The sequence below is a fragment of the Camellia sinensis genome, chromosome 6 (genome assembly GCF_055761805.1).
Source record: "Camellia sinensis isolate YWXY chromosome 6, ASM5576180v1, whole genome shotgun sequence".
Lineage (NCBI taxonomy): Eukaryota > Viridiplantae > Streptophyta > Magnoliopsida > Ericales > Theaceae > Camellia > Camellia sinensis.
Genome location: NC_138966.1, coordinates 202,936,937 through 202,958,778, shown reverse-complemented (window position 1 = coordinate 202,958,778; position 21,842 = coordinate 202,936,937). Strand labels below are relative to the sequence as shown.

Sequence of the window (21,842 nt, the reverse complement as noted above, 5' to 3'; positions counted from 1 at the left end):
CAGGAAGCGGATTCGAAGAGAAAAAGAGAAGTTATGAGCCAGGTGTGGCAGCTTAGCAGAAGAAAGGAAAGATTATGGCACCAGAAATCTAGGCAGATGTGGGCTCTTTCTGGAGATAAAAATACTAGGTTCTTTCACATTATGGCTAGCAGAAGGCAGAGGAAGAATCTGATTGATTCTGTTGTAGTAGAGGGTAGGCGCGTCGAGAATCCGGAGCAGGTGAAGCTTGAAGTAGTAAGGTACTTCAGTCAGTTGTTCTCGGAGAATTGGAAAGTAAGGCCAATAATTAAGGGCCCTTTTGCTGTTATAAACCCAGCGGATGCTGTTACTTTGGAAGCTGGTTTCTCTGAAGAGGAGGTTTGGGAAGCAGTGCAGGACTGTGATGGGAACAAAGCACCAGGCCCAGATGGTTTCAACCTTAATTGTATCCAGAGGTGTTGGCCTATATTGAAAGGAGAGATCTTAAGTATGGTGAATGAGTTTCATCAAAATGGTAAGCTATCTAGAGGGGTTAATAGCTCTTTCATAGTTCTTATACCCAAGAAGGACAACCCCATAGGCTTGGGGGATTATAGACCTATCAGCTTGGTGAACTCTGTCTATAAAATTTTAGCGAAACTGCTCTCAAGGAGGCTTAGGAGAGTGTTACCTTCTGTGATCAATGAGGTTCAGTCTGCTTTTGTGAGTGGTAGGCAAATTCTGGATGGTGTGCTCATAGCAAATGAAGTTGTAGATGCATGGAAGAAATCTAGAAAGAGAGGTATTATTCTGAAATTGGATTTCGAAAAAGCTTATGACTCTCTAAACTGGGAATTTCTGTGGTCGATGATGAAAAACTTGGGTTTTGGTGAGAAGTGGTTAGTTTGGATGAGAAATTGCATCTCATCAGCCAGGGTTTCCGTGTTGGTTAACGGCTCACCTACAGAGGAATTCCAGCCATAGAAGGGGCTAAGGCAGGGTGACCCCCTCTCTCCTTTTCTGTTCATAATCGCAGCGGAAGCTCTTCACCTATTATTAACAAGGGCAGTGGAGAAGGGTTTGTTCAGAGGAGCCTCGGTTGGTAGTAATGAAGTGCGCATATCTCATCTCCAGTTCACAGATGACACCATAGTGTTTTGCGAAGGAGGTCAGGAGGAGGTGATTAATATCAAAAGGGTGTTGAGGTGTTTTGAAGTGATGTCGGGTTTAAAAATAAATTACCACAAGAGCGCTGTTTGTGGGGTGGGTTTCCAAGATGATGAAATTGAGGGTTTAGCCCATAGATTGAATTGTCTATCAAAGAGATTACCTTTTAACTTCTTAGGGTTGCCTCTTGGGGCCAACCCGAGGAGAAAGAGCACTTGGAACCCAATTCTGGACAAGGTAAGTAAGAGACTGTCTTCATGGAAGAGGAAACTCCTGTCTTTCGCTGGGCGTTTGACATTAATAAAATCAGTCCTTTCTAACCTGCCTTTGTACTTTCTATCTTTGTTCAAGATGCCTATAGGGGTTAATAAGGCTCTAGTGAAAATCCAAGCCAAGTTCTTGTGGGGTGGATCTAAAGATGGGAGGAGTGTTCACTTGGTTAATTGGGGGGAGGTTACTAAGAATAAAAATCAAGGGGCTTGGGTGTGAGAGATTTGGGTGAGGTAAATGATTGTATGTTGCTAAAATGGTGGTGGAGATTCGGTGCAGAGGATAAAGCTTTGTGGAAATCAGTTGTTTGCTCAAGGTATGGTCGTGTCGGTGGGGGTTGGTTACCATCTTTGCACAACATAGATGGGGCGTCTACCATATGGAAGGATATAGTGCAGGTTTTCTCACTTAATCAGTCTTTGGGTGGGTTTTATAATCAGAATTTTAGGCTAGCAGTGGGCAATGGGAGGAGGATCCAGTTTTGGTTAGACACTTGGTTGAATGGGAGAGGTTTGAAAGAGGAGTTCCCCAGATTATATAGCCTATCCACTGAGAAGGAGGAATCCTTGCAGCAAATTAGTGTCAAGAAGAGCCTTGGGGTGTGGCAGCTTCAATTTAGAAGAAGGCTACTGGCATGGGAGGAAGAGGAGCTGCAGAGATTGTATGCAGCATTGGAATCATCCCCTGTGCTCAGAGAGGAAGTGGAAGACTCTTGTTCTTGGCTCATATCAAAGTCTGGGAAGTTCTCTGTTTCATCTCTGTGGAATTGGTGGGTGGTAAATAGAGGTCCTGTTCTGGAGGTGCCAGCTGGGGTCTGGGCAAGTTTGGCTCCTCCAAAGATGCGGTTCATCTGCTGGCTTGCTTGGAGAGGTCGTATTAAAACATCTTCCTTCCTCCGAAGGATAGGGGTTCTTCCTCCCAATGCTCAGATCCAGTGTGTATTCTGTCAGTCTGGGGAGGAGTCAATAGAGCACGTGTTATTGTTTTGTCCTCAGGTTTGGAAGTGCTGGACAGCCATGGCTAGCTGGTGGGATCAGAATCTGGTCATCCCTGGTACAGTTGAGGGCCTCCTCCATTGGTGGTCAGGGGGTATAGCAAAGTCTTGGTCAGATAGTGCATGGCAGGCAGTCCCAGCATTAGTGCTGTGGTCAGTTTGGAAGACAAGAAACGAGTGTTTATTTAAGGGAGAAACTCCAGATTTTGCAGGATTATGTGACTGGATGAAACTACAGATTGCTCTGTGGGTGAAGTGGTCTTTCAAGGTTGATTACTCAGTCCACGACATAGTCTCCAACCTATACCAGATCAGGCTGCTTGTGTGAAGTCTTCTCAGCAATAGGCTCAGACAGAACAGAGGCTGCAGGTTGATTGTGCACCAGCTTAGGTGTTGTATCTCTGTGATGGGTTGTTGTATCTCAGTCCGAATTAATATGCCGGTTGCTGTTTTGTTCTGCAAGCTCCAGTGTTGAGTTTGCTGCAATTATGGCAAGCTGGGGTCTAATCTGGAGTGTCATGCATATTTATGGTTCGCTATGTGGTTAGTTGGAGGGAGTTGTGTTGCTAGTGCTAGCAGTTTTGGCTGGGTCTGCAGTCTAGTTTGTGGTGTCGAGCTGGGTGAAGGACTGCAATTCTGGTTTGTTCTTTGAGCTTTGTGTGGGGTTTAGTAAAGTTTCTCAGAAGTGGTAGAGTTGCTGTTTCTTACGGTGCAGATTGTTTGACCAATTCAGGCTGGTATCAGCTGTTGGGTGTTTAGCTGCTAGGCTGCTAGGCTGCAGTGTGTTTTGGTGCTTGAGATAGCTAACCACGGTGTTGACTGGGCTTCCAGTTGGTTTCTCACCAACTGGAGCTTGGAGCTTCTTTTAGCTCCAAGTTTTCTCTTTGTTGTTATTCTGTATCTTTTTTCTTATTCTCATCAATCTAGTTTTCTTTGCCGATCAAAAAAAAAAAAAAAAAAAGAAAGAAAGATGACCTAAGGATTTATCGTGTGTTTCTCGGCGCAAAGTGCTCCGTTACATCTTAGCATGTTCGGCTTAATCGTGTGGTTAGATAGCTTCGGGGATGCCTACCCTCGCATTTTTCACTGTGTAGAATCCATTTTTTAGAGTCCAATTTTGCAAATTTTCAGTCGCATATTGAAATCAATACATCGGCCAATCAGGAACATTAAATGCAAAATCAATGGTCAAATCATATTCGATCGGCCTAAAATTTTAGCAGCAGGATCTTGGGACTTGGAAATAATCCTTTGTTTTTCCCGATCATTCATTCCATTACCTTGGCTATTTATTGCCCACTGGAACATCTTAGTCAATTTTTCGCTTTCCAATTGGGACATATCAGCCGGTCATCATCTTGGCACCTTTGCTATGCATGCATACTCGGCTAACTTGGTACATATTACAATGAAATTTACTTGAATTACAAACTCCTGCTCCTTTTCACATAGCTCCAAGCAAGCGCCAGTTTTGGGGCAATACATTACACACTTAGTAGTCGACAGTTCTTTTTATAGTTTTTATAGCTTTTCATTTTTTTAGCTCGGCATGAAAGTCTATATTTTGAAGCAACCATTATTCGGCAGATTATTGGCAACCAAAATCAGAGCCAAAGTAACCATTATTTGGCATAGTATTGGCACATTATTGCAACTTATTCAAGGAGTTTTGGCAACTTATTGGCTTATTTGGCAAAACATTACACCGCAACATTGCTTATTCGGCTAACATTGCTTACTCGGCAAGATTGTTCGACCACATTTCTTATTCGGCAACACTGCTTGACATTATTATCTCATGCAAATCATTCGGCTGCCAACTTGAATTCGCACAACAGTTTGCTTTCCCAAATCTCGGCGCCATGACGTCGTCATCAAGCTCAACGACAATGATAATCACGGATGGCATACGTATATTATATCAACGGCAAACTATACAATATTGTTCGGCATTACTATCTTGGCATAAAACTAGCATCTCGGCTTGTCGAAATTCACATTTGAACCTACCATAGGATTCGCATCGGCTCAAAGAGTCCAAACCCACCAACTCGAGGAGCCAAAAAGTAACCAAAGTCCACTGATAATTGCGAAACGGATCAAATTTTCAGCACACTGACATGTTTTAAGTTATCAAAATCAAGTTTTGACCATACCAATGTGAAGTACTCACTGAGACGAGTCCAACACAACAAACAACATCAAAATCGGAGTTCAAACAAAGCCGTGCGAGCTCGTCGAAGCTTGCCGAGCAATGTCATTATTCTACCGGAAGAGATGACTGGATTTAGAGTTGGCCAACTTAAGAAATTATTGTGTGCACTATGGCTAAGTTACCTTCTGTCATAGCCTAACAATCAAGTTCAAATATACAATGCGCAAAATACATACGAAAGGATTTGAGGTGGCAAAGTGGTTAAGAATAAAACATTTCTCACAAGGGCATGAGTTCAAATCTTGTAGGCAATGACTTTACTTATATTTTTTTCCAAGCCGTCAAGCCGAGCCATCCAATGCAGCATATTGCAGAGAAAATTATTTAGTGCTTCGCGGAGCCTAATTCTCTACCGATTTGAGCCATCGGATCCATTTTGGCAAAAATTACGCCATCAGGAGTCCAATTCCAACGATCCAATAGTCGTTTCCAACTATTTAGAGCCTTTAGAACACATCTGTATAGTCTGATTTTGCAAATTCCATACCAAAAATTTGCAGATTTTTATATGCAATGCCACATATTGCAGTTAAAACAACATTTTTGCCGTCGTACTTGGAATTTGATCAATGCCAAATTCAACAATTTTGGCGTCTTCCCGCCACTATTGCCACCCACATCATTCGGCAATTTTGGCTAAGTCTATTCCGAATTCCTTCCGAATCACCCCTGCCTTTCGAAAGCAATGAGGCAACACGACAATGGAAGCAATTTTATAACTAATTCCATGACAGTTCAATGTGGTGATGATACAATTTAATCGGCTTAACACTCATTTAACACTCCTCGCCGAACTCACTAAACAACTCGTACACTCACTCGGCGCTTTCAATTCGACAACTTGGCAATCCAATCTTCGTTCAGCAGCGTCAAAACCTACTGTGCAAAACCTATGAGTCATTCGACAGTTCTTTGTATATTTTTGCATGCCATCATTTTTATAACTTTTACAGCTTTTCACTTTTTTGTGGCCGATATATCTACATTATTTGCATGCAGTTCTTTGCATATTTGCCTTTACAGCAATGCACTACACCCTCGCCTGAGGGTTATAATACTGTGGCCTACACCCTCGCCCGGGAGTTATAATACCGTGGCCCATCGTTATAGAAATATCTAATGTAGACTCACTTATGATATAGTTTGTTTGGAACTCACTCCTCTCCATTAGATACATATAGTTATATATATATTTGTACATTCATCCATACATACATGCATTCATCCAATTATTCATTCATTCATGTTACTCATTTTCAAATGTATTATTTGTCACGAGACCTAACATCTATCTGAACAGATAACTCGGCGACAAAAACTCTTATTCCTTTTACCAATGACAATGAAAGTTTTTAGGGCAATTGTGGGTGCCAGAAAATATATATATATATATATATCAGCTTATTGGGCTAACCTAAATAAGGCCTACCAATGGGCCCAAACTGTTGGGCTTACTCGGCCCACTCTCTATCTATAAAAGAAAGACACCTCATGGAATGTAAGGAGAATCTCTCTCTACTCCACACAGCACACAAACACTCTTCATTTTTATACATTAATTCTTTCAATCAAATGACTAACATTACCATCGGAGTGTCTCCGGCCGACAATCCTGGTTGGGTGGTGCCGATCATGCTCATCTTTGCAGATATATAAGGACAAAGTTCATCTCTTCATTAGATCTCTACAATCCATGTGAGAGGATATTTCATGGTCTCACAACCATAATAGAGACTCCAAACTTTCAACAAAAAAAAAATTACTAAACACTCGTTTGGGCGTGGAATCTATATTCATGTAGGACCCATACTCGTCTTTGGTAGGATATTTAAGATCTCTAGTATTTTTGTAAAAAATAAAGTTAATTTTATTTAAAAGTGGAATTCATAGTGGTGGAACCTACCGAATTAACTGGATAAAATCATAAGAAAATTACACTTCAATGTATTTTTTTCTTTTGAATGACAAATAAGTAATAAATTTAATCAATTTTAATAAATAAATTTATAAATTTTATTATAAATTTATAAATATTTTGTGAATAGACCACTAATTTACAATTTTTCCAAAGACCCTTATTCTCTCTTGTAATAGAATTACAGAGGCGGCGGCGGATCCGGGGAATTCTTTCCCTTGCTAATTGCAAAGGTCCCTCCCACCCAAATTCTCATCACAATTAATTAAATTAGAATCGTTTGGTTAATAGTTTATAGTTGTGTTTGATGGTTGTGTAGCAAATACATGGCACATATTGAGGTGTTTATGTTATGTACTTGTTTTTTAAAGAGTGTGTGCATTAGCTGTGTATTAGATGTTTATTAGATTTTTATATATTTAGACTCAAACTAACATCATATTTCTACAGGAAAAATGATAGATTACTATAATTTTTTATATAGAATTTAATTTCAAAATGCTATGACAATAACAAAGATTTAGATTATGACAATAACAATTTTTGTTTGTATAGGACTACTTTTTTTACCATATGGAAAAAGTATCCAGATAATAATGAAAATTTTAATTATTAAACATGTAGATTTAAAATATCTAAAAAATAACAATGAAACTTATAACTTTTAGTCTTACCAAACAACATGTTCAAATATTATTTTAATTTTGATTTTTATAGTTTATTTTTATAAAGTTCGAAGTATTTCCGATGACTTCAATCCTAAAGAAAGAATAAAAGACAAAAAAATTGAAAGTGTTATAATCATTAATCATCTAACGTATTAATGTTGACATCACATTTTATTTTTTTTGTTGATTATGGCCTATTGATTATGGCCAAGATCGGTTATAGTCTGTCAATTAAAATAATAGACTATTTTGTAAGAATAACTTTGGCCATATTATTTATTATTATTATTATTATTCCTATCGACAAATATGTTAATATGGTGTGACAAGTATGCTAGTAACGTGGCATGAAAGAGATGATGATGTGGTTTGAAAAGATTAAATAAAAATCAGTAAAGATATATGTTAAAATTAATTAGAAACCATATGCTAAAATCGGGGGATCAGTACCAAGTCAAAGTACAAAATCTACAAGTAATTCTTATGAAGATGGAATATGATTGCATGGATCAAAGATCAAGGAAGATCATGGATTGATGGTTATAACATGAGATGGCTAAGCAAGTATAAAAGGAAGACTTGAGAAATGAAAAAGAAATCATCAAACATCCACAACAACTCACAAAGTGTGACAGCTATTTAGGAGTAGATTAATTCTGTTAGGAGTAGATTAGCGATAGCTTTTTCCAACCCCCTATTCCCCTATTCTTCCCTTCTATCAATTGCTTCTTCTTTTTTTTTCTTTTTTTTCAATTATTTGTTCTTGTTTTAGTTTATGCAGCTTATAACAAGTGACAATTTATTTGAATATAATGTATATTCTTTTCTGTTTTATTCCATTTCTTCTTTGCTTGATAGCATTCAGGAAAGTCTTTAATCTGTTTAAGGTATAAAACTCAACCATAAAACCTGATTTTTATTTGTATTTATTTAAAATTTATTTAAGTCTTTCAATCAATCACTCTTGATTGGGTTTAAACCAAATTTTTACCAACAATTAGCATTTAAAAAAAAAACAAAAAAGAAGAAGAAGAAGAAGACAAATTATATTCACACTCCCTTTTTGAGAGGTTAAAATAAAGATGAGTGATTTAAAATGAAGATTAAATATCATTGTTTAAAATAAATAAAAAAATTAAGATGAACATATTTAAAGTCAAAAATGGTGTCTATTTTTTTCTTCTTTTTTTTTTCTTCTCGAAAATGAATTCCTGTATATAGGGCAGATAAATTGCACATTGTTACATATTTGTTACCAAATTAAGTTGGGCAATATTTTTGGTAACTTGTAATTAATTACAAAAAATATTAGGAGTAAATCCACAAGTTATTACAATGAATAATATTATAAATCCAAACTTAATACTCAGAAATTATTCAGAATTATCATTTGTATTTCAGATTTATTTTACATATGAATCTCACATTACACAAATTTAATCTCCACAACGTAACTACCTATCGAAAAAAATCTGGGTGAATAAGTCTGACACAATAGACTTATTCTATTACAATTATCTCCTTACCTTATATTTTCTTGGGTGAGTAACTTGCCTTATATTTTGTTCCTGAAGAACTATACAAGTGTGTAATTGTGGGCTTTGTACTCCATAAGTTTTGTAGAGCAAATTACATAAAAGCGAAAACAAAGTTCTTTGAAGTGAAAAGAAAATAGGTATGGGTTATTCTTCTTTTTGTAGCTCCTTGCTGGTCTATCATTTGCTAGTGTTTCTTCTATTTATTAGCGTTTCAACTGCTGCAAGGTCGCCAAACACGGACGGAACAACTGATTGGATATCACTCGAATTTGTGAGAAAACTCGAAATTCTCAATTTTGCCAACAGAGTTTTCCTCTCTCTTCCAGTGGAGACCTTAAAGCCCTCAGCCAAATCTCATTCAACAATGCACAAACCAATGCTCAACAGAACCCCAACCTCATTGCCTCGCTTTCCAAACAAGCAACCAAGCCTGAATTGAAAGGACGCTATGTCAAGAGCGACCTTAATGAATCTAATAAAGCATTCAATTCCAGTGATTTTGCTACCATGAGGATTAAATCCTCGAATGCTTTCGACGGACCTGCTGATTGTGATACTAACTTTAATACACGACCAGCTCAACCTGAACCATCCCAGCTTCATCAAGCAAATATCAAGATGGAAGACTGTCGCAATATCATTTCTATTATTAGTGGCCGTTTGGGAGGTGGATAAAATAGTTTTATCATCTTGTTATGTGAAATCTTGATTACAAAAAGAAATCACATAATTTCTTATTGTGATCAATAAAAATGCTATTTAAGTGCTGTGTTCCATTCTCAATCTAAATTATATAAAAAAAAATTAAGGGGAAATTATGTTTGGCCCTTTTTATATTTTTTTCTATATTTTAATTTGGCTTGATTTTCACCTTAAATTTGTGATATTTTATCAACTTGGTCCAATTAATTACTCATGTTAATGTTGTTTATAAAAAAAAAATGTGCATGTAATCAGCGGTATGTTTTGTCCTTTCAAGTGTAAAATTGTAAACTTGCATAGCTTAATAAGTTGACCCTTCTTCAGTAACTTTAACTTTTGATAGACTGTTAAATTCTTTGTCATATATATATATATATACACTAAGAAAATGGGGTTTTTAACCAAGAGAACCTTGTGAGCTCAAAAATCTCATCCTAATTTTCTTGAATTTCTAATTTTTAAGCAATTAAAAAAAAAATCAATTGGCTAGCTTCATTAAACTATAAAAAGGAAAACTCTAATTATTCCATAATTTTTTAATTTTAAAAGGAAAGTATATTAATTCATTTCAAAATTACATCTCTTCTCATGCACACATATTTATTTCCAAAATAAATTCCCACCATGCATACCTTTTTAGATTTTCTTCAATTTCTAATTTTTAAACAATTAAAAAAATTTATCGCTAGCTTTCATTAAATTATAAAAAGTAAAATTCTAATTATTCTATGATTTATGAGTTTTAAAATTAAAGTAAAACTAATTCATTTCAAAATTTACATATCTTCTCATCATGCACATAATTTTCAAATTAAATTCCTTCCCTAAATACTTTTTAAAATAGTTATCAAACACAAAAATATTCATAGATATTCAGATCTCTCCTTCTTACAAGAAACTTTATTGGTCATTTCTCGTTCTCTATACATTCTCAATATATTTATTCAGTTAGGGTAAATTACACTGACCTCTCTTGAGGTTTGCCTTAATTACAAGGACCTCCTCTGTAGTTTCAAAACTTACACTGACCTCCCTTACATTTGAAACTAATATACAAAGACTTCCCTCGTGTCAAAAGAGCATTAACAATGTTAACTTGACAGTGAAATTGACCATAATACCCTTCAACCCATTGTCTTCTCTAAAGACCTAACCCACTCTGTATCATCAGTATCTTCCTCCTTCTACTACCCATTTCTGCCATTTTCGTCCTCACACTCTCTTCCCAAACCTCTCTAATCAAAAACCCAAAACCCAAACCAACAATAACCCGATCAAACACACACATATGTAAAGTGATTCAAGGGTTTAAGCAAGGAATCAAGGGTTCAAGAAACACATTGTTATTTTGACAATTGATCAAACACAGATAATTCGACACACATACTCTCAATCAAACACAAATAACCTGATCAAACACACACTCTCTTCCCAAATTGGCAATGCATACATAGATAATTCAAGTTCATCTCCGAGTGTGGTTTTGATTGAGAGAATACATCCCACAATTATTTCATCGCCTCCGCCAATGATCGAATCCATGGCGCTCTCTCTCTCTCTCTCTCTCTCTCTCTATGTGTGTGTGTGTGTGTTTACTCAATCACAATTGTTCTATGCTTGGCAAGAACATGTCCAACACAAGTCAAATCAAGAGCAAAGGTTCAAGACCATAACAAATTGAGATTGAAGTTCCAGTTGACATGAGATCTGTTCGTAATCTAGTCGAGAACTCCGCCGCCCTCTCGCCTTCTTATGCTTCACATTTTCTCCTTATCGTATTGCCACCACTGCATTCAACCACCATTGCGATCTCTCTTTTTCTCTCTCACTCTTTCTGCAAACCATTCTAATCGCCATGATTATCATCGCGATCCGCCATCACTGCAACCCTCGCCATGAGATCGCAACCACCGTGATACCAAGCTCCTCAGATCTAGGGTTTTTTGTAGTGGATGAGGAGATGGATGAGCTGTGAGAGAGAGAGAGAGAGAGAGAGAGAGAGAAAGAAAGAAAGAAAGAAAGAAAGAAAGAGAAAGATAGGAGTTTGGTATGGTGGTGGCGGCACTGGGCGGAGGTTTTGGAAAGGGAGGCGTTGGGGCAACGGAGGACGACGGGAGAAGAGAGGTAAAGCACAGAGAGAGAGTGAGAAGAGAGTGAGTAAGTGAGTACAGTGATATATATATATATATATATATATGTATATAAAAGATATGTATGTTTTTATATATATGGGCATATATATATATATATATATATATATATATATATATGTGTATGGGGGACATAAGGGCAATGTTGGAATTTGAACAATAATTTTAGATGACATCAACCAAAGCTGTTTGAATTTGGACGAGTAGGTAATAGAAGGGGGATATCTGTATATTAGTTTCAAAAGTAAGGGAGATATGCGTAATTTTTGAAACTGTAGGAGAGGTCTCTGTAATTAAGATAAACCTTAGGGAAGGTCAGTGTAATTTACCCATTAAGTTATATTGGTTGAAGTATTGTGTATTCATAGTTTTATACAAAATTATGAAATTATATAATTTAAATTTATGATTTGTAGGAGTTAAAAAATTACAGTCATTTTATTTTTGGTTTTTTGATCATGAAAAGGAGTTCCTTTAAAAGAAACTCAAAGATTTTCTCTCCGTCTCTCTACGTAAAATCATAAGGTATGCAAATTGTATTTCATTTGTGTTAGTGTCTTTTCAATCTAAACATAGTCTATCAAATAAAATTTACACTTGATGATTCATGCGTGTAGTTTAAATATATACATACAAAACTTTTATGTTAATATGATTCTAATTTTATGTTAACCAAGTAGTTCAATTCCCGTACATAGTCAGTGAAGTGACAAATATAAAACAATTAAGATTTCAATTCAAGTTGAATTCATATCTAAACACTCAGTCTTACTGAAACAAAAGAACGAATAAAATTACAACTGAAAGAAATTTTGTTAAACAGGATTGCCAATTACAAAAACCTAACAAACATATATCGGGGCAAATAAATTTTGATAAATGCTAACAAATATCTCATGAGCATTGTTTAATATTGAGAACCATATAAAAAGTCTCTCGAAATGTATAAAAATATTAAGAAGTGTATTAATTTTAGTAAAGATGTATTAAATTTAGCGAAAAATATCTTATGATTTTTTATCCTTTATTTATGTCCTAAGAATATTTATTAGTAAAACCCATAAATTTTTATGGTGATTGTTTAAGCCAGAAAACCCAATAAAATAGAAAAGAAAAGCAACAGAGTAAACCCAATTGTTAAAGTAGCGTTTAGTAACGTTTATGTTTTTCATTTATGTTTATAAAAATTTTATAAATTAATTTTTGTTTATTTCTAGAAAAACATAAACTACAAATCGTTTGGTTTGAATAAAATATTTGAAAATTTTTAAAAACATAAACTAAAAAATATGTATATTTAAGCTTAAAATATTTATATTTATTTTTTATTATTTATGACAATGGAATTATACACATTATAATTGGAAAAAAAATTAATTGAAAAAAATATTTTAAAAATTAATTAAAAAAAAAATTTGTTAGTCAAAATTTTAAATTTCTATTTAAAAGCTAACGTAAACTCATTTTTTGAGTTTACGTTTATTCTTCAAATTTACAAACTGAAACACCATTTATAAATTAAAAAAATTATCAAACAAATTTTTATTATAATTTTTTAAATTTTTATAAATATAAATTAAAAACTAAAAACGAAATAATTATTAAACAAGCCCTAATCCCCACTGTATATTTCACTGAAGTAGCAAAGAGTGGGTGCCAGGTTGCCTGCTACAACATACGGTGTTTTAATAGGTTCCCAAACATACCTTTGACATCTTTATTTACATTCTCTCCTTGGGCAACCCATTATCAAATAGTAATGTTGCGATTTTTTTTTAATATTTATGAAATGTTATGTATTTATAATTTTTCATTAATCATCATATATTGTATTTTCTTATATTTTTCAATCATTCAACACAAAAACATGAATCTTTTTTTTTTTTTTCACTAATTACAATTCCTAAGCTCAATTACCACTCTTGATGTTGCTCTCACATAATTAAATCACCAATTCAATCGACTTAACATGTCACCGAGGTGACACTATAAAAAAAATTAAGATTTTAGAGACAAAATTATTTTTTAGGGATTAAATATTTTTGTTGCGAAAAGTGTTATTATATTTTTAGCGACAAAAATTAAACATTAGTGATGAATTATTATCTTTTTGAGATCAAATTTTTTGTCTCAAAAAATAAACCATTATGAGACAAAATTATTTTGTCCCAAAAGTATATTTATTAGTAACATTTTTAAAATTTTGTCATTAAAAGCCTTGTTTTTTACTTTTTAAGACGACATTTTAGCGACTATCTTCACGACGATAGAAACTGATCCATAAATGTCTTTTGCAACAAAATTTTCACTTTTAGAGACTAAAAAATTTGGTCTCTAAAACTCCTATAGGTTGTATTGTGGGTCCCATACTGCATTCACATGTTGTTCTTTTTATCTCGTTTAAGTTTTGGGTAATGTTAGGAATATCAAATTTTTTACTAAATAAATGATCAAATGTCTCAAATGAGTGTAAGGTCTACCAATAAAAAATTTGGGACCTATAACATTTTCTTTTATTTGTTTTGTTCTGTAATGCTAATATCAAATTTATTAGCATTGCAAAACACTAAAAGTATTTGTTTACAAGAGAAAAACCAAATGCTTATAAGGTAATAAATTAAATTAGATCAAAATTACATGATATATCTTATGACAACCACTTATTTCTAACCAAAAACTATCTTACCGTAAAATCAGATGCTTTCTAACCAAAAAAATTTGCTTTAACTCAAAATTTGCTTTAATTCAACACAAGGGGCAAAGATGAAATTTTTTTTTGATGTTTACCTTCTGCAAGATCTTGAGTTCTTCACAAGCATTCCACTTCATCTTCTTAATAGCATAGATCACTCCATCAATACAACCTTTATACACAGACCCTTGAATCACCCACCTCTCATCAAATCCATCAGTTGCTTGTCTCAGTTCTTCAATCCCAAACACTTTATACTTATCCAAACAATCTGACATATCAGCCACAAATTTCACATCCAAAGCCTTTCCTCCCCTAACCATTTTCTCTCCCTCTCCACCTTTCTCCACCATCCCTTTCCTCTTCTTCCATGTATTTTCTCTGTAACCAGACAACCCACAAACCAAAACCAGCAAAATCCCACAAACCCCCAACCCAAGTGAGATTTGCATAGGAAAAACTTGTGGCGGTGTTGATGGTATTGCAGGAACAAGTTAGGGGGATAAAGAGGGGTTGGGAGGGGAGGAGAGGGGTTGTGAGGCTGGAGATGTTGCTGGGGTTGGAGATCATGAGGCGGCTGAGAGAGAAGGTTCTCTCTCTCTCTTCCCCGTCGTTTTGCTTCATATCAGATCTGCAGGAAGGAATTTTGAATTAAAGCAATATTTTTTTTTTTTTTTTTTTTGAAATTACTAATCAAAACGACGTCCTAGTTTCATTTGGAACCGTTGGATCACCCCACTTTAGGGATCACTTCAGGAAACCAAACTCTAGAGGATCTTGATACGTCTAATATAAGAACTTTTGGTAAATTAATGTCATAGATGACACTCAAACTGTTGTTATTGTACTTGTCAAAGAATATTGTACCGGGTGTGAAATTTCAAAACGACCAACTTACTGAGAGATTCATAAAAGTCATCTCTGATATTGTATTAGATCTTTTATTAAATTTAAATTTGATAAAAATTAATGAAAATGATACTCCAATCATTTTATTATATTGGTATCAAATGAAGGGAGCAATATTTTTTTTAACAAATAGAAGGAGCGTTTATCCTTTCATAAAAATTTGTAAGTAATCATTGGTGAACAATTGGGTAAACAACCTCCTAAATAACCGATTTTTGGATGAATATTTATTCTAGGCCGGATGACTAACTAAATTTGATAAAACTATTAAAGTATATTATATCAAACCAAATTTTTTATCAAATTTTTATTCAAATTTAATAAAAATTTTGACAAAACATTAGGGATGCTCTTATAACTTTCTGAGCATAAGCCCTGAGGGGCACACAGACCCAAGTAAAAAATTGGTGGTGTGAAATCGGAGTCTCCAAGGAAAGAAGAGAACTCTGACAAGTGGAATGCAAAACCACCATTCCAAAAGGGGATGATCTCTTAAATGTGCAGAGATTATAGATTTTTTAAACTGATAAAAAAAACTGGCTAACCTAATCATGTATTTTTGGAAGATGGCTAGTGCACCTCCGAAAATGAGGTAATCATTTCCTTCGACTTGGAATTCCGGTAAAAGTAAATCAACTTGTTGGCATATATAACTCTCCAAAAACTCACAAATCGACATCACTAAAAGATCGATTTATCCGACCAATTTTGAGACCTACTCGAAATTGAGTCCTTGTGTTTTGAGCAGTCAATCTTTGGCCATAAAATTATTTCCTTTCACCCCTATAAAATCTAAGTCATTTTTACGGTTATTTATCATATTCATAAACACAAACACAAAACAGTTACTCCTTGTAATACAAAAATAATTTTCAACACCTAAAGAAAGGAAAAGAAATGTGCTGCAGAATCATGAAGATACAAGGGGTGGGGGAAAAATTAAGCAGACAAATTCGTAAAATTTACTTACATTATTATTATTATTATTAAACAGTTTTATTTTTTAATTTTTTATTTTATTGACAATAAGAATTTTACATGTGATAGACAGAAATGAAGAATGATAAGCATCAAATATTAATCAAAACTGGCATAAAGTTGCTACATTAGTGGCTAAACAAAACATATCATTACAAGTATGGTTTGATATGGGGGATACAGGAGAAGAAGATGAATTATTTAATTGGATTCAATTCATTGAGGTCAAATAAAAGTTCGAAGACAGAAGTCCAATGTCACTCTTTTTCTGTGTTAACATATAATATACTATACACTATAGTGCATGTGTAGGCTGTAAAGAGAGCTCACCTTTGTAGCTGTAAAGAACTCATCCACTACCACCTTCAGCTTTGACAGACCCACTACCACCTTCAGCTTTGACAGACGCCTTTGTATTATTTTAATGTATATTTGTATGCTTTCGGTGCTCCAGTATTCCAATTGTCTCCTTCTCCTCTCTATAAAGAGAGAGAACTCATTCTCTTGTATGAACACACAAACATAATAACAGATAGTGATTATACAAATCTGTCTTTCCAGTCTCTCTCTTTTCTCTCTCCCTCCTTACCAATCTTTCATGGTATCAGAGCCCAGAAATACAATTCTGGCATCTTTCAATTTTGATGCTTAGTCTCGTACACAGTGGAATACACCAAACAGCTCAGAATCTCCTTACGATTCCAACGGCACCAAACCCATCACCAGAAAAGCTCTCACGCGCTCTCACGCGCCGCTCCTTTGCTCGGCGCGTCTCTACTTCCGTTGCCACGCTCACACGCGCTGCTACGCGCTTTCCACTCTCCTGTCGTGCGCCGCGCCTGCTACCGTGCACCCGCCCGCGCCGTTCGTCTACCGTGAACCGCGCATGCGCCGTTCCACTATTGTGCACCCGCGTACGCCATTCTGCTACCATACGCCGCCAGCCCCCTCTGCTACCGTGCGCCGCACGCCTTCCCTACTAACGTGCGCCGCTGACATCATTTTCCATCCTACTGACATCATCTCTACACAGCCCACCTTTCCTAGCTATTTTCGACCTTCCGGACTCACTGGTACACTCTGTTTTACCTAATTTTGCTCCTACAGGTCTATCCCTATCTATTTAGCCCTACTTCACTATTATTATGGATCGTCCTGATGCCTCCCATCCCATTTCTGTTATTTTGGATGGTTCCAACTATGTTCTATGGGCCCAAGCCATGTCTTCCTTCCTCAAAGGAAAGAAGCTCTGGCGAATTATCACCGGGGACATGACCCAACCGGTCAAAGACACTGCTGAAACCACTGTTTCTCCTGCTACTCCCACATATGAAGATCGCCTTGAGGAATGGGACAGTAAGAATTACCAAATCATTACCTGGTTTCGAAATACTTCTGTTACCTCTATCAGTCTTCAGTTTGGTCGCTTTCAGCTTGACTCTGTCACTACTCCTGCAAAAGACATCTGGGATTTTTTGCAAGAACGATACCAGACTACTGGTCTTGCTCATCAATATCAACTTCAGAGCCAACTTCATCGGATGCGCCAAGAATCTAGTCAGTCCATCAATGACTTCCTTTCTCAAATGTACTCCGTTTGGGACCAGCTTGCTCTTTCCGAACCGACTTGGCCTCACCGAGAAGATGCTGTTTTATTTACTGCTTATCGTAATCAGCAAAGGTTGGTGCACTTTCTCATGGCTCTCACTTCATCTTTTGAGCCCGTACGTGCCTCTCTTCTTCATCGCCATCCCTTGCCCACTCTGGAACAAGCTATTTCTGAGTTGCTATCAGAAGAGACTCGTCTTGGTACTCTCCAAACTCATCATGTGGACTTTGTTCTTGCCACTCCCCCGTACCGGCCATCATTCACCCAGCGGACCACTGCCTGCCTCTACTGTCAGAATCGGGGCCTTCATTCCACACATCTCCTGGTCAATTGCCCGGTCAGAACCTGCCGATATTGCAACAAACTTAGTCCTGGTCATCTGCAACAGGATTGCTTTCGCCATCCATCCCGCTCATCCTCCAACAGCCACTCTTCTCGCGGTGGTTCTTCTCGGGGGAGCTTTCATCGTTCTAGGAATCAACCTCATTCTGGCAATCAGTCTCCTCACACCGCCACTGCTGCTGCTGCCGCTGAGGGTTTTTCTGAGTCTCCGGCTCCGTCTACCCCTCTCTTTTCTCCAACGGATGTCGAGGCCATGTTCAAACATCTTCTCTCCCCTTCTGGTACACCTCCTCCTACTGCTTTGTCTGTAATTCCAGGTAACTCTTCTTGGTATTTTGATTCTGCCTGTTGTAATCATATGACCTCCAGTTCCACTATATTTTCTTCCATCTCCTCATCTCCTCATATTCCTTCCATTCAAACTGCTGATGGTTCTCTCATGTATGTCCGTCATCTTGGTACTGCTTCCACATCTTCCTTAACTTTACCTCAAGTTTATCATATCCCTGCTCTCACTTTAAACCTTATCTCTATTGGTCAATTATGTGAACTTGGTCTAACTGTCACCTTTTCTGCTACTCATTGTTTGGTGCAGGACCCTCAGACGAGGCAGACTATTGGGATCGGCCGTAAGCACGGACGTCTCTATGAGCTCATTCACCTTCATGTTCCTGCCTCTCCTCAGATCGCTGCTCCTGCCTCTGCTTCCTCATTATCTCCTTTTCATCTTTGGCATTGTCGCTTAGGACATATTTCTATTACTCGCTTAAAGTCTTTGGTTTCTAGTGGACAATTGGGTCATGTAATTCCAGATACTTTCGATTGTATACCCTGTCAACTTGCCAAACAACCTGCTTTATCATTCAATAAAAGTACTTCTGTTTCCTGTGCACCTTTTGATCTTATACATTCGGATATTTGGGGCCCTTCCCCTACCACTACTATGGGGGGATCTCGTTATTTTGTTGTTTTCATTGATGATTTTTCACGGTTTACTTGGATTTTTCTCATGAAAACTCGGTCTGACCTCAAAACCCTTTATTATCGATTTGCCCAAATGATCCACACCCAATTTTCCAAAACCATCAAACTTTTTCGCTCCGACAATGCTATGGAATATCGGGATTCAGATTTCCTTTCTTTTCTTCAGAGTCATGGTACACTGCCTCATCGTTCCTGTGCTGGCACGTCCCAGCAAAATGGCCGTGCTGAACGGAAACGTAGGCATATTCTTGACACTACTCGCGCTCTCCTTCTCTCTTCTTCCTGCCCTGAAAACTTTTGGGGGGAAGCTGCCCTCACTGCTGTCTACACTATCAATTGTGCTCCTTCCCCTGTCATCCATAATCAAACTCCCTTTGAACATCTGCATGGCACTCCCCCTCCATATGCTAATCTTCGGGTTTTTGGCTCTGCCTGCTTTGTTCTCCTTTAATCTCATGAACGCACCAAGCTTGAACCGCGTTCTCGTCTTTGTTGCTTTCTTGGGTATGGAATTGAACATAAAGGTTTTCGCCGTTGGGACCCTCTCTCTAAACGTCTTCGTATCTCCCGCCATGTCGTTTTTTGGGAGCACCAAATGTTTTCCTCTCTTTCCTCCTTTCACTTACCTGCACTTTCCACTAATGTACTGTTTACTAATCCTTCCATCGATCTCTTCTCTGATGATTTTGATACAGGTCCCTCCTTCATTGAGACGCCCTCGCTCACTCCTGCTCCCGGCCAGACTGCTCTCCCTAAAGGTCCACCTCTCCCTACACCACCTTCTTCTCCACCAGTTCTTCCTCCTACCGATCCTCCTACGGGTCGACCACACCGGGTAACTCAACCTCCTATCCACCTTCGTGATTATATTGCTGGGTCTGCTGCCTTTTCTACTTATGAACCTACCTCCTATCGTGAGGCTTGTACTAATCCTCTTTGGCAGCAAGCTATGACTGATGAACTTCAGGCTTTGGACAAAACTCATACTTGGGATCTTGTTGACCTTCCTCCTGGCAAAACTGCGATTGGCTGTAAATGGGTTTACAAAATCAAGACTCATTCTGATGGCTCTATTGAACGCTACAAAGCTCGTCTTGTTGCCAAGGGTTTCAACCAGGAATATGGGATTGATTATGAGGAAACCTTCTCCCCTGTTGCTCGGCTTACCTCTGTTCGCAGTTTACTGGCTGTTGCTGCTGCTCGCCACTAGGAGCTTTTTCAAATGGATGTCAAAAATTCCTTCCTCAATGGTACTCTTCTTGAGGAGGTCTACATGCAACCTCCACCTGGGTCTACTTTTCCCCCTCATAAGGTTTGCAAACTACAGTGTGCCCTCTATGGCCTCAAGCAAGCACCCCGTGCCTGGTTTGCTAAGTTCAGTTCTACCATTCATGACTTCGGGTTCACCTCTAGCTCCTATGACTCTGCTCTTTTTATACGGACTACTCCTCATGGTACCACTCTTCTCCTTCTGTATGTGGATGATATGATTATCACTGGTAATGATGCAGCTGGTATTCTCCACCTCAAACGTTTTCTCCACCGTCAGTTTGAGATGAAGGACCTTGGTACTCTCAACTACTTTTTAGGCCTTGAAGTCTCTCATAATTCCACTGGCTCTTATTTATCTCAAGCCAAATATGCATTCGATCTTCTGGCTCGTGCTGGTCTTACTGATTGCAAAACTACATCTGCTCCAGTTGATCCTCAGATTCGTCTCACTCCTCTCGATGGGGCTCTCCTCCCTGATGCTACTCTTTATCGTCAGCTCGTCGGTAGTCTTGTCTATCTCACAGTGACTCGTCCTGACATTGCCTATGCTGTTCACATTGTTAGTCAGTACATGTCGGCTCCTCGCACTCCCCACTATACTGCAGTACTCCACATCCTTCGATACATCAAAGGCACCCTGTTCCATGGCCTTCACTATTTTGCTTCCTCATCTCTTGAACTGCGTGCCTTCTCTGATGTTGATTGGGCTGGGGATCCTACGGATCGACGCTCCACCACGGGATTTTGTTTCTTCTTAGGGGATTCTCTTCTTACTTGGCGTAGCAAAAAACAATCCCTCACTGCCCGTTCTAGCACCGAAGCTGAATACCGAGCCCTTGCTGATACTACTCAGGAACTTCTCTGGCTTCGTTGGCTCCTCACTGATATGGGTATTTCCTCTTTTGGCGCTACCCCTCTTTATTGTGACAATCAGAGTGCCATTCAGATTGCTCACAATGATGTTTTTCATGATCGCACCAAGCATATTGAGATTGGTTGTCATTTCATTCGACAGCATGTTACACGTGGTACTGTTCATCTTCTCCCCATTGCTTCTGCCGATCAACCTGCTGATATTTTCACCAAGGCTCATCCTCCTGGGCGCTTCCGTGCTCTTGTTTTCAAACTCAACTTGGTCGATGCCTACCCTCCTTGAGTTTGCGGGGGGCTGTTAACATATAATATGCTATACACTATAGTGCATGTGTAGGCTGTAAAGAGAGCTCACCTTTGTAGCTGTAAAGAACTCATCCACTACCACCTTCAGCTTTGACAGACCCACTACCACCTTCAGCTTTGACAGACGCCTTTGTATTATTTTAATGTATATTTGTATGCTTTCGGTGCTCCAGTATTCCAATTGTCTCCTTCTCCTCTCTATAAAGAGAGAGAACTCATTCTCTTGTATGAACACACAAACATAATAACAGATAGTGATTATACAAGTCTGTCTTTCCAGTCTCTCTCTTTTCTCTCTCC

General features: G+C 37.6%; 2 protein-coding genes across 2 annotated transcripts; one reads left to right on the top strand and one right to left on the bottom strand.

Moving 5' to 3' along the window:
* Positions 1-33: 33 nt before the first annotated feature.
* On the top strand, positions 34-2,717 carry LOC145794006 (uncharacterized). Its single transcript, XM_082876927.1, has 3 exons — positions 34-857; positions 1,304-1,362; positions 1,675-2,717. Exons 1-3 carry the CDS (start codon positions 34-36, stop codon positions 2,715-2,717), a joined length of 1,926 nt encoding a protein of 641 aa, XP_082733053.1.
* A 5,801-nt stretch (positions 2,718-8,518) lies between these two features.
* LOC114282071 (serine/threonine receptor-like kinase NFP) lies at positions 8,519-14,898 on the bottom strand. Its single transcript, XM_028224707.2, has 2 exons — positions 14,365-14,898; positions 8,519-9,155 (listed from the first exon to the last, which is right to left on the bottom strand). Exons 1-2 carry the CDS (start codon positions 14,719-14,721, stop codon positions 9,123-9,125), a joined length of 390 nt encoding a protein of 129 aa, XP_028080508.1. The 5' UTR covers positions 14,722-14,898; the 3' UTR covers positions 8,519-9,122.
* Between the last annotated feature and the right edge of the window lie 6,944 nt (positions 14,899-21,842).